Source organism: Oncorhynchus clarkii, unplaced genomic scaffold (genome assembly GCF_045791955.1).
Source record: "Oncorhynchus clarkii lewisi isolate Uvic-CL-2024 unplaced genomic scaffold, UVic_Ocla_1.0 unplaced_contig_1142_pilon_pilon, whole genome shotgun sequence".
NCBI lineage: Eukaryota > Metazoa > Chordata > Actinopteri > Salmoniformes > Salmonidae > Oncorhynchus > Oncorhynchus clarkii.
In genome coordinates, this window is record NW_027260904.1 from 175,596 (window position 1) to 192,906 (window position 17,311).

At 40.8% G+C, this 17,311-nt stretch overlaps 1 protein-coding gene across 1 annotated transcript; it reads right to left on the minus strand.

The window, feature by feature from the left end:
* Positions 1 to 220: 220 nt before the first annotated feature.
* LOC139402179 (NLR family CARD domain-containing protein 3-like) lies at positions 221 to 12,796 on the minus strand. The gene is given in 10 exon segments (XM_071146276.1): positions 221 to 1,070; positions 1,304 to 1,477; positions 8,745 to 8,820; positions 8,823 to 8,917; positions 9,043 to 9,216; positions 9,373 to 11,136; positions 11,605 to 11,667; positions 11,779 to 11,892; positions 11,992 to 12,105; positions 12,627 to 12,796. Coding segments are annotated over 10 exon segments (2,757 nt in total). The 3' UTR covers positions 221 to 1,057.
* Between the last annotated feature and the right edge of the window lie 4,515 nt (positions 12,797 to 17,311).

A 17,311-nucleotide genomic window follows, 5' to 3' on the forward strand; every position in this document is an offset into this window, starting at 1 on the left:
CCTTGGCCCACATACTGTACACAATCCATGTCTCAATTGTCTGAAGGCTTAAAAATCCTTCTTTAACTTGTCTCCTCCCCTTCATCTACACTGAAGTGGATTTAACAGGTGACATCAATAAGGGATCATAGCTTTCACCACACAGGTAGACCTATTTATTACTGTAGGAACATTCATAGCTGTAATTCAATCACAGACGGACACAATGTCACACGGCAATATGAATAACAGCTTTACTTGGTATAAAGAATATGAAATACAGTTGACCATAGATTAACACACAGGGTCACATAGAATGTCAGAAATGCTACATTTTCAAAAAGCCACGATGCTACAATAAAAACAAAGCCGTGTACAACACAAGACAATCCTGAGACATAATACACTGAAATACAGTCTGGTAAGATGTACAGTCACTAGGAAGACTATAAGGTTGTTGAGATGAAGACGCTGACTAAAGTAACACTGAACTACAGTCAATATGTATATAACATGTCATTATAAAAGGAGGGCTTTTTACTAAGCTAACAGAACACTGGTACAATATTCAAACAAGAAAACTAAAAAGTGGGTCTGAACCTCTCATCCCATTTCTTCAGCCACACCCATCCAACCACCCACCCCTCCCCCCTATTTAACAGTCTGATGGCCTGGAGATAAAAGCTGTCCTGTCTCTCTGTCCCGGCTTTGATGCACCTGTACTGTCTCCGCCTTCTACATGGTAGCGAGGTGAACAGGTCGTGGCTCGGGTGGCTGAGATCCTTGATCATCTTCTTGGCCTTCCTGTGACACCGGGTGCTGTAGGTGTCCTGGAGGGCAGGCAGTGTGTCCCTGGTGACGTGTTTGTTGAGGTTATTTTCCTCGCACCACTTCGCCAGAGCTCTCTGATTGATTGAGAGATTCAAGGAGCTATTATCATTGATTCGAAGCATTAAATATTTACATTCATGCACTTTGAAATTAATTTAGTAACTGTTGGAAAAACATGGAACTGCGGGGCACTACCACAGCCAAGGATTTTGAGTTGAGGCCATTCCTTCACTGAATCTGTGAGCTGTCAATCATTTAACCTGGGAAGGAAAGAAGGGAAGTGGATCTAAGTCCTCATACAGCAGCATAGACATATAGGGGTCGTATTCACTAGACATCAAAGAGAAGAACACGGAACAAAACGGGCAGGAACTACCTGAACTTATCCAATAAGAAACTAGCATGTGTTGAATATGACCCGGTGTCTGGATGTCTACAATGGCTTACTGATCACTATATCAGTGTGCTCATGAACCTGATCAGTAAAACTCACTGTAGTCTCTCCAGTGTATAGAGGGGATCCTCTTGTACAGAAGAGAGCAGCTTTACTCCAGAGTCTCCTGGAGTATTTCCACTCAGGTCCAGCTCCTTCAGGTGGGAGGGGTTTGACCTCAGAGCTGAAGCAAGAGAAGCACAGCCTTTCCCTGTGATGCTGCAGCCTGCCAGCCTGTGGAAAGTGAGGCAGACAAGTGTCATTTTAATTTCATATGTTGAACCTTTTATTGAATTGAAATGAACACAACTAAACTGATCAATTTTGTCAAATAATGGACTGGTGCCCCGATTCATAATTTCATGTGATAATTGTACATACTCCATGACACATCTATACAAACTGCTGACAAAATGTATGCTACATCAGAGACCAAGGCCAAGATCAAATAAAATGCCATTTGTCACATGCTTCTTAAACAACAGGTCCAATTGTTTACATACACCATAGATTTGACTAACAGTGAAATGCTCATTTATGGGTCCTTTTCCAACAATTCACTGTTAAAGATAAAAATTGAAATAGTGACGAGGAATTCAATCCAAGGCGTTATAGGGCAGCAACTGGACAGTCGACAATACTGACAACATTTTGCCAACACTTGTAGAGATACCATTCACTGTAAATGTAGCGCATGTCAACTCAAGCATAAGTTACCTTTGTGACTTTTAATGTCGGCTGTCCAGTGAAGTGAAACGTAAGTAAAACTCATTGGCTCAGCCTTCAACACCATAGTACCCTCCAAGCTCATCATTAAGCTCAGGGATCTGGGTCTGAACCCCGCCCAGTGCATCTGGGTCCTGGACTTCATGACGGTCGTCCCCAGCTGGTGAAGGTAGGAAAAAACGCCTCCACTGTGCTGATCAACACTGGGGCCCCACAAGGGTGCGTGCTCAGCACCCTCTGTACTTCCTGTTCACCCATGACTGCGTGGCCACGCCTCCAACTCAATCATCAACTTTGCAGACGTCACAACAGTAGTAGGCCTGATTACCAACAACGACGAGACGGCCCTCTGAGTGTGGTGTCAGGAAAATAACCACTCACCCCCCCATCTAAAACACTCACAAACCTTTACAGATGCACAATCGTGAGCATCCTGTCGGGCTGTATCAGCGCCTGGTACGGCAACTGCACCGCCCTCAACCACAAGGCTCTCTGGAGGGTAGTGCAGTCTGCACAACGCATCACCGGGGGCAAACTAACTGCCCTCCAGGACACCTACAGCACCCGATGTCACGGAAAGGCCAAAAAGATCATCGAGGACAACAACCACCCAAGCCACTGCCTGTTCACCCCGCTATCATCCAGGCGAGGTCAGTACAGGTGCATCAAAGCTGGGACAGAGAGACTGAAAAACAGCTTCTATCTCAAGGCCATCAGACTGTTAAACAGCCATCACTAATATAGAGAGGCTGCTGCCAACATACAGACTCAAATCTCTGGCCACTTAAATACATTTAATAAAAGGTATCACTTGTCACTTTAAATAACGGCACTTTGATAATGTATACATATCCTACATTACTCATCTCATATATACAGTTGAAGTTGGAAGTTTATATACACCATAGCCAAATACATTTGAACTCAGTTTTTCACAATTCCTGACATTTAATCCTAATAGAAATTCACTGTTTTAGGTCAGTTAGAATCACCACTTTATTGTAAGAATGTGAAATGTCAGAATAATAGAAGAGAGAATTATTTATTTCAGCTTTTATTTCTTTCATCACATTCCCAGTGGGTCGGAAGTTTACATACACTCAATTAGTATTTGGTAGCATTGCCTTTAAATTGTTTCAGGTAGCCTTCCACAAGCTTCCCACAATAAGTTGGGTGAATTTTGTCCCATTCCTCCTGACAGAGCTGGTGTAACTGAGTCAGGTTTGTAGGCCTCCTTGCTTGCACACTCTTTTTCAGTTCTGCCCACAAATGTTATATAGGATTGAGGTCAGGGCTTTGTGATGGTCACTCCAATACCTTGACTTTGCTGTCCTTAAGCCATTTTGCCACAACTTTGGAAGTATGCTTGGGGTCATTGTCCATTTAGAAGACCCATTTGCAGCCAAGCTTTAACTTCCTGACTGATGTCTTGAGATGTTTCTTCAATATATCCACATAATTTTCCTAACTCATGATGCCATCTATTTTGTGAAGTGCACCAGTACCTCCTGCAGCAAAGCACCCCCACAACATGATGCTGCCACCACCGTGCTTCTTGGCTGGGATGGTGTTCTTCAGCTTGCAAGCTTCCCCCTTTTTCCTCCAAACATAACGATGGTCATAACGGCCAAACAGTTCTATTTTTGTTTCATCAGACCAGAGGACATTTCTCCAAAAAGTACGATCTTTGTCCCCGTGTGCAGTTGCAAACCGTAGTCTGGCTTTTTATGGCGGTTTTGGAGCAGTGGCTTCTTCCTTGCTGAGTGGCCTTTCAGGTTATGTCGATATCGGACTCGTTTTACTGTGGATACAGATAATTTTGTAGCCGTTTTCATCCAGCATCTTCACAAGGTCCTTTGCTGTTGTTCTGGGATTTATTGGCACTTTCCGCACCAAAGTACTTTCATCTCTAGGAGACAGAACGCGTTTCCTTCCTGAGCGGTACGGAGGCTGCGTGGTCCTGTGGTGTTTATACTTGCTTACTACTGTTTGTACAGATGAACGTGGTACCTTCAGGCGTTTGGAAATTGCTCCCAATGAAGAACCAGACTTGTGGAGGTCTACCATTTTTTTGGTCTTGGCTGGTTTCTTTTGATTTTCCAATGATGTCAAGCAAAGGGGAACTGAGTTTGAAGGTAGTCCTTGAAATACATCCATAGGTAAACCTCCAATTGACTCAAATGATGTCAATTAGCCTATCGGAAGCTTCTAAAGACATTACATAATTTTCTGGAATTTTCCAGGCTGTTTATTAAAGGCACAGTCAACTTAGTGTATTTAAACTTCTGACCCACTGGAATTGTGATACAGTGAATAATAAAGTTAAATAATCTGTCTGTAAACAATTGTTGAAAAAATTACTTGTATCATGCACAAAGTAGATGTCCTAACCAACTTGCCAAAACTATAGTTTGTTAACTTCGTTAAGAAATGTGTGGAGTGGTTGAAAAATGAGTTTTAATGACTCCAACCTAAGTGTACGTAAACTTCTGACTTCAACTATATATACTGTATTCTATACAATCTACTGCATCTTGCCTATGCCGCACGGCCATTGCTCATCCATAGTCTTATTCATCCCTTTACATTTGTGTGTATAAGGTAGTTGTTGTGAATTTGTTAGATTACTTGTTAGATATTACTGCATAGTCGGGAACTAGAAGCACAAGAATTTCGCTACATTCGCATTAACATCTGCTAACCATGTGTATGTGACCAATACAATTTGATTTGACATACTGTCCATAACGTCTATACATCCCATCACATATACCAGTGGAGGCTGCTGAGGGGAGGACGGCTCATAATAACGTCTATACATCCCATCACATATACCAGTGGAGGCTGCTGAGGGCAGGACGGCTCATAATAACGTCTATACATCCCATCACATATACCAGTGGAGGCTGCTGAGGGGAGGACGGCTCATAATAACGTCTATACATCCCATCACATATACCAGTGGAGGCTGCTGAGGGGAGGACGGCTCATAATAACGTCTATACATCCCATCACATATACCAGTGGAGGCTGCTGAGGGGAGAACGGCTCATAATAACGGCTGAAACGGAGCAAATAGAATGGCACAAGACACCTGGAAACCATGGAAACCATGTGTTTGATACCATTCCACCGATTCCGCTCCAGTCATTACCATGAGCCTGTCCTCCCCAATTCAGGTGCCACCAACCTCCTGTGACATATACACATACATATTATTTATTCTCCGGACTCCAAAATTGCTCGTACTAATATTTATATATTTCTTGATTCTATTTTTTTTTCTTTTAGATGTGTGTGTGTGTGTGTGTGTGTGTGTGTGTGTGTGTGTGTGTGTGTGTGTATTGTTGTGAATTGTTAGATATTACTGCACTGTAAGATGACCTGTCACGTCCTAACCATAGAGAGCTCCTATTTTCTATGGTCGAGTAGGTCAGGGGGTGACTGGGTTTTTTTCTAGTTATTATTTTCTATGTGGGGTTCTAGTTTAGTTTTTCTATGTTTGGGTGTTTGGTATGATTCCCAATTCGAGGCAGCTGGCTATCGTTGTCTCTAATTGGGGATCATATTAAGTAGTATTTTTCCACCTGTGTTTTATGGGCATTGTTTTGAGATAGTGTGTATTTTGAGTTAGTGTGTATTTTGAGTTAGTGCACGTAGCATCTCTGTAGTCACGGTTAGTTGTTAGTTTATTGTTTATTTGTTTGAGTTAGTGCACATAGCATCTCTGTAGTCACTGTTAGTTTATTGTTTATTTGTTTATGCCTCTGCTTAGTTTCACTTTAAAAATAAATATTATGTGGAAACTCAACATTCGCTGCGCCTTGGTCCGTTTCTACAAATTAACGTGACAGGATCACAATGGGAATTAGTCCCAGACTGTATTGTGTGTTATCCTCCATAATTTAACAATGGAAATAAGTCCCAGACTGTATTGTGTGTTATCCTCCATAATTTAACAATGGGAATTAGTCCCAGACTGTATTGTGTGTTATCCTCCATCATTTAACAATGGGAATTAGTCCCAGACTGTATTGTGTGTTATCCTCCATAATTTAACAATGGGAATTAGTCCCAGACTGTATTGTGTGTTATCCTCCATAATTTAACAATGGGAATTAGTCCCAGACTGTATTGTGTGTTATCCTCCATAATTTAACAATGGGAATAAGTCCCAGACTGTATTGTGTGTTATCCTCCATAATTTAACAATGGGAATTAGTCCCAGACTGTATTGTGTGTTATCCTCCATAATTTAACAATGGGAATTAGTCCCAGACTGTATTGTGTGTTATCCTCCATAATTTAACAATGGGAATTAGTCCCAGACTGTATTGTGTGTTATCCTCCATAATTTAACAATGGGAATTAGTCCCAGACTGTATTGTGTGTTATCCTCCATAATTTAACAATGGGAATTAGTCCCAGACTGTATTGTGTGTTATCCTCCATAATTTAACAATGGGAATTAGTCCCAGACTGTATTGTGTGTTATCCTCCATAATTTAACAATGGGAATTAGTCCCAGACTGTATTGTGTGTTATCCTCCATAATTGAACAATGGGAATAAGTCCCAGACTGTATTGTGTGTTATCCTCCATAATTTAACAATGGAAATAAGTCCCAGACTGTATTGTGTGTTATCCTCCATAATTTAACAATGGAAATAAGTCCCAGACTGTATTGTGTGTTATCCTCCATAATTTAACAATGGGAATTAGTCCCAGACTGTATTGTGTGTTATCCTCCATAATTTAACAATGGGAATTAGTCCCAGACTGTATTGTGTGTTATCCTCCATCATTTAACAATGGGAATAAGTCCCAGACTGTATTGTGTGTTATCCTCCATAATTTAACAATGGAAATAAGTCCCAGACTGTATTGTGTGTTATTCTCCATAATTTAACAATGGGAATTAGTCCCAGACTGTATTGTGTGTTATCCTCCATAATTTAACAATGGAAATAAGTCCCAGACTGTATTGTGTGTTATCCTCCATAATTTAACAATGGGAATTAGTCCCAGACTGTATTGTGTGTTATTCTCCATAATTTAACAATGGGAATTAGTCCCAGACTGTATTGTGTGTTATCCTCCATAATTTAACAATGGGAATTAGTCCCAGACTGTATTGTGTGTTATCCTCCATAATTTAACAATGGAAATAAGTCCCAGACTGTATTGTGTGTTATTCTCCATGATTTAACAATGGAAATAAGTCCCAGAATTTGTGTGTTATCCTCCATGACTTAACAATGGAAATAAGTCCCAACCTTTATTGTGTGTTATCCTCCATAACTTATCAATGGAAATAAGTCCCAGACTGTATTGTGTGTTATCCTCCATGACTTAACAATGGAAATAAGTCCCAGACTTTATTGTGTGTTATCCTCCATGATTTAACAATGGGAATTAGTCCCAGACTGTATTGTGTGTTATCCTCCATAATTTAACAATGGAAATAAGTCCCAGACTGTATTGTGTGTTATCCTCCATAATTTAACAATGGAAATAAGTCCCAGACTGTATTGTGTGTTATCCTCCATAATTTAACAATGGGAATTAGTCCCAGACTGTATTGTGTTATCCTCCATAATTTAACAATGGAAATAAGTCCCAGACTGTATTGTGTGTTATCCTCCATAATTTAACAATGGAAATAAGTCCCAGACTGTATTGTGTGTTATCCTCCATAATTTAACAATGGGAATTAGTCCCAGACTGTATTGTGTGTTATCCTCCATAATTTAACAATGGGAATAAGTCCCAGACTGTATTGTGTGTTATCCTCCATAATTTAACAATGGGAATTAGTCCCAGACTGTATTGTGTGTTATCCTCCATGATTTAACAATGGAAATAAGTCCCAGAATTTGTGTGTTATCCTCCATGACTTAACAATGGAAATAAGTCCCAACCTTTATTGTGTGTTATCCTCCATGACTTATCAATGGAAATAAGTCTCAGACTGTATTGTGTGTTATCCTCCATGACTTAACAATGGAAATAAGTCCCAGACTTTATTGTGTGTTATCCTCCATGATTTAACAATGGAAATAAGTCCCAGACTGTATTGTGTGTTATCCTCCATGACTTAACAATGGAAATAAGTCCCAGACTTTATTGTGTGTTATCCTCCATGATTTAACAATGGAAATAAGTCCCAGAATTTGTGTGTTATCCTCCATGACTTAACAATGGAAATAAGTCCCAACCTTTATTGTGTGTTATCCTCCATGACTTAACAATGGAAATAAGTCCCAGACTTTATTGTGTGTTATCCTCCATGATTTAACAATGGAAATAAGTCCCAGAATTTGTGTGTTATCCTCCATGACTTAACAATGGAAATAAGTCCCAACCTTTATTGTGTGTTATCCTCCATGATTTAACAATGGAAATAATTCCCAGACTGTATTGTGTGTTATCCTCCATGATTTTACTCATGAGCATGTATGGCTTTTTCAAGTGCTTTGTGTGCTTGTTTTTAAAAATGCATAAACGTAACTAAGTTGGAGCTAGGAACACAAGACTTTCGCTACACCCGCAATAACGTCTGATAAATATGTGTATGCAACCAATAACATCTGATAAATATGTGTATGCAACCAATAACATCTGATAAATATGTGTATGCAACCAATAACATCTGATAAACATGTGTATGCAACCAATAACATCTGATAAATATGTGTATGCAACCAATAACATCTGATAAATATGTGTATGCGACCAATACAATTTGATTTGATTTGATGAGGGATAGTTTTACCTCAGTGTCTCCAATTTACTTTGTGGATTCTCAAGTCCAGCACAGATGAATCTCATTCCTGAATCCTGGAGTTCATTTCCTCCAAATCTAGCTCTCTCAAACTTGAGATGCTTAAACTGAGAGTTGAAACCAGCACCTCACAGATTTTCTCAGTTAGGTTGCAATCATTCAACCTGGAGAGATGATGCGGCTTAGTAACCCACACAAATCTATAACTACATTTATAACAAGAATGTACATCTTCATATTTACAACATCCACTTCACTTTGCAGTGGAGACAGTCACAAAGTCACTCACTTCAATGTCTCCAGTTTACAGTGTGGATCCTCCAGTCCAGCAGAGAGCAGCTTCACTCCTGAATCCTGGAGTTTATTGCCACTCATGTCCAGCACTCTCAGACAGCATGAGTTTGATTTGAGAACAGAAGCTATTGCATCACAGCTTTTCTTGGTAAGTTTACATTTGTTCAGCCTGTGGAAAAAAATAAACATCTCAAGAAACACAGGTGCCAACAAAGAAATCTCCCCTTAAGGACTGAGTTGTCAGCCTAAATGGTAATGCAAACAGATGTTCATTATTATGTTACATTAGCGTGCTGTCTGGAATGTAATTTGACTAAGCACTTACAGGGCTGTTCTAGAGGATCTGACAACTGGGAGAAGTTTGAGAAGAGATTCATCTGATCTGATGTATTTCTTCAGGTCAAACACATCCAGCTTCTCGGAGGTCAGCAACATGAAGACCAGAGCTGACCACTGTTGAGCTGAGAGTTTAGATTTTGAGAGACTTCCTGATCTCAGGTAGCTTTGGATTTCCTCCTCTAGAGAATGATCATTCAGTTCATTCAGACAGTGGAACAGATTGATACACCTCTCCAGAGGGAGTTTCTTTCTGATCTTCTCCTTGATGTACTTGACTGTTTTCTTGTTGCTCTGTGATCTGCTTCCTGTCTGTGTCAGTAGGCCTTGTAGGAGATGCTGATTGGACTGCAGTGAAAGGCCTAGAAGGAAGCGGAGGAAAAGGTCCAGATGGCCATTTTCAAACTGCAAGGCCTTGTCCACTGCATCTTGGTATATTTTGTTTTTGCGGAGGGATCTCTCTTTAGCCATCAGATTGTTGTTGTCGTTAGTGAACATGAGGAGCACATATAGTGCAGCCAGAAACTCCTGGATACTCAGATGTACAAAGCAGTACACCTTCATCTGGTTAAGCCCAGACTCTTCTCTGAAGATCTGAGTGCACACTCCAGAATACACAGACGCATCCTTGATGTCAATGCCACACTCTCTCAGGTCTTCCTCATAGAATATCAGATGGCCTTTTTCTAGCTGTTGAAAAGCCAATTTTCCCAGTGACAAAATCATCTCTTTATCCCAGTGAGAATCGTTGGCATGCTCTACAGGATATTTCTGACTCCTCAGTTTTGACTGGAAGATCATGAGGTGAGCGTACATTTGAGTCAGATTCTTGGGGATCTCTTGACTCTCTGCTTCAACCAATAGTCTCTCTAGGACACTGGCTGAAATCCAACAGAACACTGGAATGTAGCACATGATGTGGAGGCTCCTTGATGTCTTTATGTGTGAGATGATTCTGCTGGCCAGGTCCTCCTCACCGATTCTCTTCCTGAAGTACTCCTCCTTCTGTAGGTCATTGAACCCTCGTACCTCTGTCACCTGGTCAACACACTCAGGAGGGATCTGATTGGCTGCTGCAGGTCGGGATGTTATCCAAATGTGAGCAGAGGGAAGCAGGTTCCCTTCGATGAGGTTTGTCAGCAGAACATCCACTGAAGTTGACTCTGTGACATCACAGCAGATCTTATTATTCTGGAAGTCTAGAGGAAGGCGACATTCATCCAGACCATCAAAAACAAACACAATATTTTTGTTTTCTGAGATTTCTGATACTTTTGTTTCTTTAAAGGAGTGATGTAGTAGTTCCATCAGACTTTGATTTGTATCTCTCATCAAGTTCAGATCCCGAAAAGGAAGTGGAAAGATGATCTGGATGTCTTGATTTGCTTTTCCTTCAGCCCAGTCCAACATGAACTTCAGCACAGACACTGTTTTTCCAATGCCAGCAACTCCCCTTGTCAGCACTGTTCTGATAGGCTTGTCTTGTCCAGGTAAGGGTTTGAAGATGTCATTGAGTTGGATTGATGTCTCGTGTTCTACTGGAAACCTGCATGCTGTCTCAATCTGTCTTACCTCATGTTCATAATTAACCTCTCCACTTCCAGCTTGTGTGATGCAGAGATCTGTGTAGATGTTGTTAAGAGGTGTTTTCTTGGCTTGATCCTCAAAGCCTTCAAATAAAGAATATGCCCTATTCTTCAAGTAGGATTTCATTTTCACCTGGATTTCTGTCTTAGTGGAAACAGTGTTGTACCTATGTGTGGAAAAAAAGATGTTCATTGTTGAATTGAATTATATTTGTTACGGTAAAAAAATATAAAATATGAACTCTAACCTGAATGTGATTAATGATGAAACAGTACATGGTTTGACATCCTAGAGTTAGTTCAGCTAAGTGAAAATGAAGCCACAAAATATGGTGCAATTACTGAGAGACAATGCACTGTGCATCTCCTGATAGTTACACTTAACATTGGGTCCAGTCTCACTATTATAGTCATCATATTATTATTTTATCTACATTTCTAGTATAAAGTCAGACTGAATGATGTCCTGTAGACAATTAAAATCATATAAGAAGCTAAATGAGGCGTCCTGAATGATGAACTGGATGCTATTATCTGGAAATGCACAGAGTAGAGGTACTAGATGTGATCAGACACATGTATGGTGAAATAAACTAGAAAACAGGTAGGAAGCTGTGTAAACTGCGATCACTCACACTTTCTCATCAGTAGGGACTCTGGGTTGGTGATCCATTGACTGGTCATTCTCCTCAGAGATACTGCTGGGTAGAAATGAGCACAGAGAGCAATAACATCAGTCTTCATCTATACAGAAGATGGTAAATAAAAGGAAAAGCCATCATCAAACACCATGTTATGTCTCAGTTCACCTTTTCCCAGCGGATAATTCTCCATCCCTGAAGAGAATATTTAGTCCCATTGACTGGTCTCTTTTCATGGAGACACAGCTTAGTACAGGTGAGACTGGTCTGTCTGTCTTGATCCTGTTAAAAGCCACAGGAGCAGAAATAATTAACCTTCCCTCAGAACCCCCACAGAAGAAACCAGAAAAAGCATAATATATCGGAAGCACAAGGTCACACCTTTGTTCAGTGGAAAAGTCTCCCTCCCTGAAGTTAATAGGAGGTATCATAGACATGTCACTCTTCATGGAGACACAGCTAGGTACAGGTGAGACTGGTCTGTGTGTCTTGATCCTGTGTAAAGCAGGATGTGAGTTTACAACATACACTCTTAGAAAAAAGGGTTCCAAAAGGGTTCTTCGGCTGTCCCCATAGGAGAACCCTTTGAAGAACCCTCTAACCGATTTTGGTTACAGGTAGAACACTTTTGGGTTCATTGTAGAACCTCTGTGGAAAGGGTTCTGCATGGAACCCCAAAATGTTCTACCAGGAACCACAAAGGGTTCTCCTATGGGGACAGCTGAAGAGCACTTTTTTTCTAAGTGAGTAGGAGAGTTTGAACACATCTCAGATTCTTGTAACTGTCCTTTTTATGGTTACTTTTGATTTGATTTGATTTGATTTACTTATATTTGTCTTCAGTCTAAATGCTCATAACAACTAGTTACAGGTTAGTGAGATATTACATGTGTCTCCAACAAAATGTCTGATTCACTTGATCTATTGCATGAAATAAAGACAAATCATAACAATACTGACTTGTTAGATAGTTGTTACAATCTCTCAGCTCCTTCACACCTATTTGATGATCTTACCTCTTAAGTTCACTATCAGTGTCCTGTTCTGTAGGAAAACTCCTTTTAGGGGACAACGCTCCCTCACTCCCTGACAAACTCACTCCAGAAGCAGTGACTTCTTCTTCAGTCTTTTTACAGATACTAGAAGGAGGGCCTCCCCTCTCTTCTTTCTCCCCAGAGAGACTCATTCTAGAGGGAGTGCTTTTCTCCTATTTCTCCCCAGAGAGACTCATTTTGACTCATTGTAGACCCTGTTATATAAGGAGGTGGAGCTTCTTTGTCATTCAACAAGAGTCTTTCAACATCCAACTGTCATTTGGCAGAAGCATTCTGCAAATAAGCATTTATCTTTGTTTATGATTTCATTATAGGACAACAAAGCAAAACATGGAGCAACGACGTTGATGCTGATAGCCTGATAGCCTGAGGAAACCTAAGGAGAGAATATTCCAGAAAATATATCAGTTTTGTATCCCAGCCCGAGTGAAACGTAAGTTAAACTTACCTCAGTGTCTCCAATTTACATAGCAGATTCCAGGGGTGCCACTTTTGTTTTAGAAGTGGTGGGGACATAACCTTGCGAGGGTCTGGGGGAGAATGCCCAATTTTTTGGGCCATCTAAAGTTAATTTCCTGCATTTTTACAAAATCCAATATGCTGTCTCTATTTAGAACAAAAAGTCAGCAAAATGCCCTAAGTCATCAAGCTAAGTAAGAGATCATTATTACATATGTTTAAAAGACTGACTGATCAAAGGTTCAATAATACATATTGTGTTGCACCTTTAACCAAGAGCCTAACAAATGAACAACTCTTACAGATATACAACAACAACAAATCCTCTATCAGATTTCAGCCAGACCGACCAGCAGACCGACCAGCCAGCCCGACCAGCCAGACCGACCAGCCAGACCGACCAGCCAGACCGACCAGCCAGACCGACCAGCCAGACCGACCAGCTAGACCGACCAGCCAGCCCGAGCCACCTGCACGCCAGACCCCCACCAGTCTAGTCAATAACTCAACTCTCCCAAAACAATTTCCTTCCCAGTTCACACCTTACATTTCTTTAATTCCCAAGGGAAAGGTTTGGAAACAAAAAATAAAACAAAAAACCCCACATACACCTCAAATATACATTAACACACAGAAACAGCAAATCCTCCAAATAATTAATCGCATAGGACTAATAGTACTGTAGAGCTATTTTTACTTGCAGACAATATAGCTGGGTCACCCCGACCTGTCCCTAGGGGTCCACAACCCTGCAGCGTCCCAACCCAACACATCCCACTCAGCTTTAGGATCTAAGTGAAACATTAATTATTGGTTTTCGGGTGTGTTAGGCCAGAGTGACAACCCACAGGATGGCAGACCCCCAGGGCCAGGACTGAGCAGCCCAGCAGCAAGGGATTACCTGAATACGTATTTCCCCTCATGTGGCATGTTTTCACTACAGACCCCTTTAGTCGTACTGTATTCCATATAAGGCATCCAGATCTTATGAAAGTTGCCCAGTATACCCTTAACTGGTAATACAGTGCCTTGCGAAAGTATTCGACCCCCTTGAACTTTGCGACCTTTTGCCACATTTCAGGCTTCAAACATAAAGATATAAAACTGTATTTTTTTGTGAAGAATCAACAACAAGTGGGACACAATCATGAAGTGGAACGACATTTATTGGATATTTCAAACTTTTTTAACAAATCAAAAACTGAAAAATTGGGCGTGCAAAATTATTCAGCCCCTTTACTTTCAGTGCAGCAAACTCTCTCCAGAAGTTCAGTGAGGATCTCTGAATGATCCAATGTTGACCTAAATGACTAATGATGATAAATACAATCCACCTGTGTGTAATCAAGTCTCCGTATAAATGCACCTGCACTGTGATAGTCTCAGAGGTCCGTTAAAAGCGCAGAGAGCATCATGAAGAACAAGGAACACACCAGGCAGGTCCGAGATACTGTTGTGAAGAAGTTTAAAGCCGGATTTGGATACAAAAAGATTTCCCAAGCTTTAAACATCCCAAGGAGCACTGTGCAAGCAATAATATTGAAATGGAAGGAGTATCAGACCACTGCAAATCTACCAAGACCTGGCCGTCCCTCTAAACTTTCAGCTCATACAAGGAGAAGACTGATCAGAGATGCAGCCAAGAGGCCCATGATCACTCTGGATGAACTGCAGAGATCTACAGCTGAGGTGGGAGACTCTGTCCATAGGACAACAATCAGTCGTATATTGCACAAATCTGGCCTTTATGGAAGAGTGGCAAGAAGAAAGACATTTCTTAAAGATATCCATAAAAAGTGTTGTTTAAAGTTTGCCACAAGCCACCTGGGAGACACACCAAACATGTGGAAGAAGGTGCTCTGGTCAGATGAAACCAAAATTGAACTTTTTGGCAACAATGCAAAACGTTATGTTTGGTGTAAAAGCAACACAGCTGAACACACCATCCCCACTGTCAAACATGGTGGTGGCAGCATCATGGTTTGGGCCTGCTTTTCTTCAGCAGGGACAGGGAAGATGGTTAAAATTGATGGGAAGATGGATGGAGCCAAATACAGGACCATTCTGGAAGAAAACCTGATGGAGTCTGCAAAAGACCTGAGACTGGGACAGAGATTTGTCTTCCAACAAGACAATGATCCAAAACATAAAGCAAAATCTACAATGGAATGGTTCAAAAATAAACATATCCAGGTGTTAGAATGGCCAAGTCAAAGTCCAGACCTGAATCCAATCGAGAATCTGTGGAAAGAACTGAAAACTGCTGTTCACAAATGCTCTCCATCCAACCTCACTGAGCTCGAGCTGTTTTGCAAGGAGGAATGGGAAAAAAATTCAGTCTCTCGATGTGCAAAACTGATAGAGACATACCCCAAGCGACTTACAGCTGTAATCACAGCAAAAGGTGGCGCTACAAAGTATTAACTTAAGGGGGCTGAATAATTTTGCACGCCCAATTTTTCAGTTTTCGATTTGTTAAAAAAGTTTGAAATATCCAATAAATGTCGTTCCACGTCATGATTGTGTCCCACTTGTTGTTGATTCTTCACAAAAAAATACAGTTTTATATCTTTATGTTTGAAGCCTGAAATGTGGCAAAAGGTCGCAAAGTTCAAGGGGGCCGAATACTTTCGCAAGGCACTGTAAATACAATCTAGTGATACATAACTTGACATTGTGGGAGGATAACCAACCTTCCAATTAATGGCAATGCATTTCTTAGCCTCTATAAATGCTTGGTTACACAGTTTCTCCAGATAACAGTCTCCAGTATCAACATTTCCAAGCAAACAAAAACAGGGAGAAGGGAGAATCTGTAGACATGCTGAGATAAAAGAACATGCGCTTTGCCAGAATTCATCCAGCCTTCACAAGACTATAACATATGCAAATATGTTATAGGCCTGTGATTAGAGAACAGGGTTTTGTTCTTTCTGGATTCCATTAGAATGACATCACAGAGAAAGGGACAGGACAATAACTCTTACAATTCCAACTACTGAATCCTGCAAGACACTGTTCGTAATTATACAACTACCTTTGTTGCCAAAGTGGAGATGCTGAAATAATTGTTTTGCCCGTGCTACAGAAGTCTATATCGGTTACCTAATACAGGAGTAGTAAAGGCCCAGTCCACTACATTTGTGAATATAATATATGTACAAAAAAATACATAGATTGCTGCAGCACCCCTACTTCCTGTCGCTATGACTACCTATCTTCTGTCTAATGCAAATCATTTTCCAAACTACAATGGGCTGAAGTTCGTCTGTTGTGCGCATTTCCACCTGATGTCCCTAATTGACTCCATTTTCAAGTTAACGCTTTTTAGGTACTCTTTCCCATGAAAAAGCCAGTGATCAGGTTCAACAAGTCTGTCAACCTCCAACTTCTCACAGTTATTGTTTTCAACCGTCCAAGACGAGGGGAGGGGAACGCGCTTCCCAAACTGTTCACTAAGCACTACTGCTATAGGACAACACCCATGAAAACATTTGGCAGCACAAAGACTCAAGTTACTGCCAACCATCAAGATTAAAACTGCTTTTAGAGGGCATAACCACCCCATAATCTTTCTATCGAAATAAACAATTTGCAATGGAAATTAACATCAGTTCTTGTAGGACAAGTTTAGGCAGGCATATCCAGGCTACGTCCCCATTTCCCCCATTACTCTATTACAAGACATTGTCCACTTACTGAACTACGCTATGGAAATGCACACCGGTATACACACACCATTCAAATTATTTTAAAAGTGCCATCTATTCTCCCTTCATTTAAGTAGCCTAATCACTGATTGGATCTGATTGTAGAAGTGAATGGAGCCTTTTTGTTCACCTGTCCAATTATGTCAAATCAGTGATTCTGTGAAGGAATAAGAACAAGGCTGAAATACCCAGTCGTAGTCTTCTACTACCAAGTCTCATTTTCACTTGGCTTTTGGAACAAACAATTAACAAACATGAGAAATTCAGAAAATGTAGATTTGGCAAATCCATATGAAAATGCAATGTGAGAGGCAGGACACTTTATAACAAGGCAACAGTAAACAGGTTGTCCCCGACGAATGATGCAGCCCCCCCCCCCCCCCCCCACCCCCCACCCCACACACACACACACAGAGCAGTAAGGAGCTGCTGAGTCTGCATGTCTCTCTGCTTTACTGACCAACCAGAAGACCCACA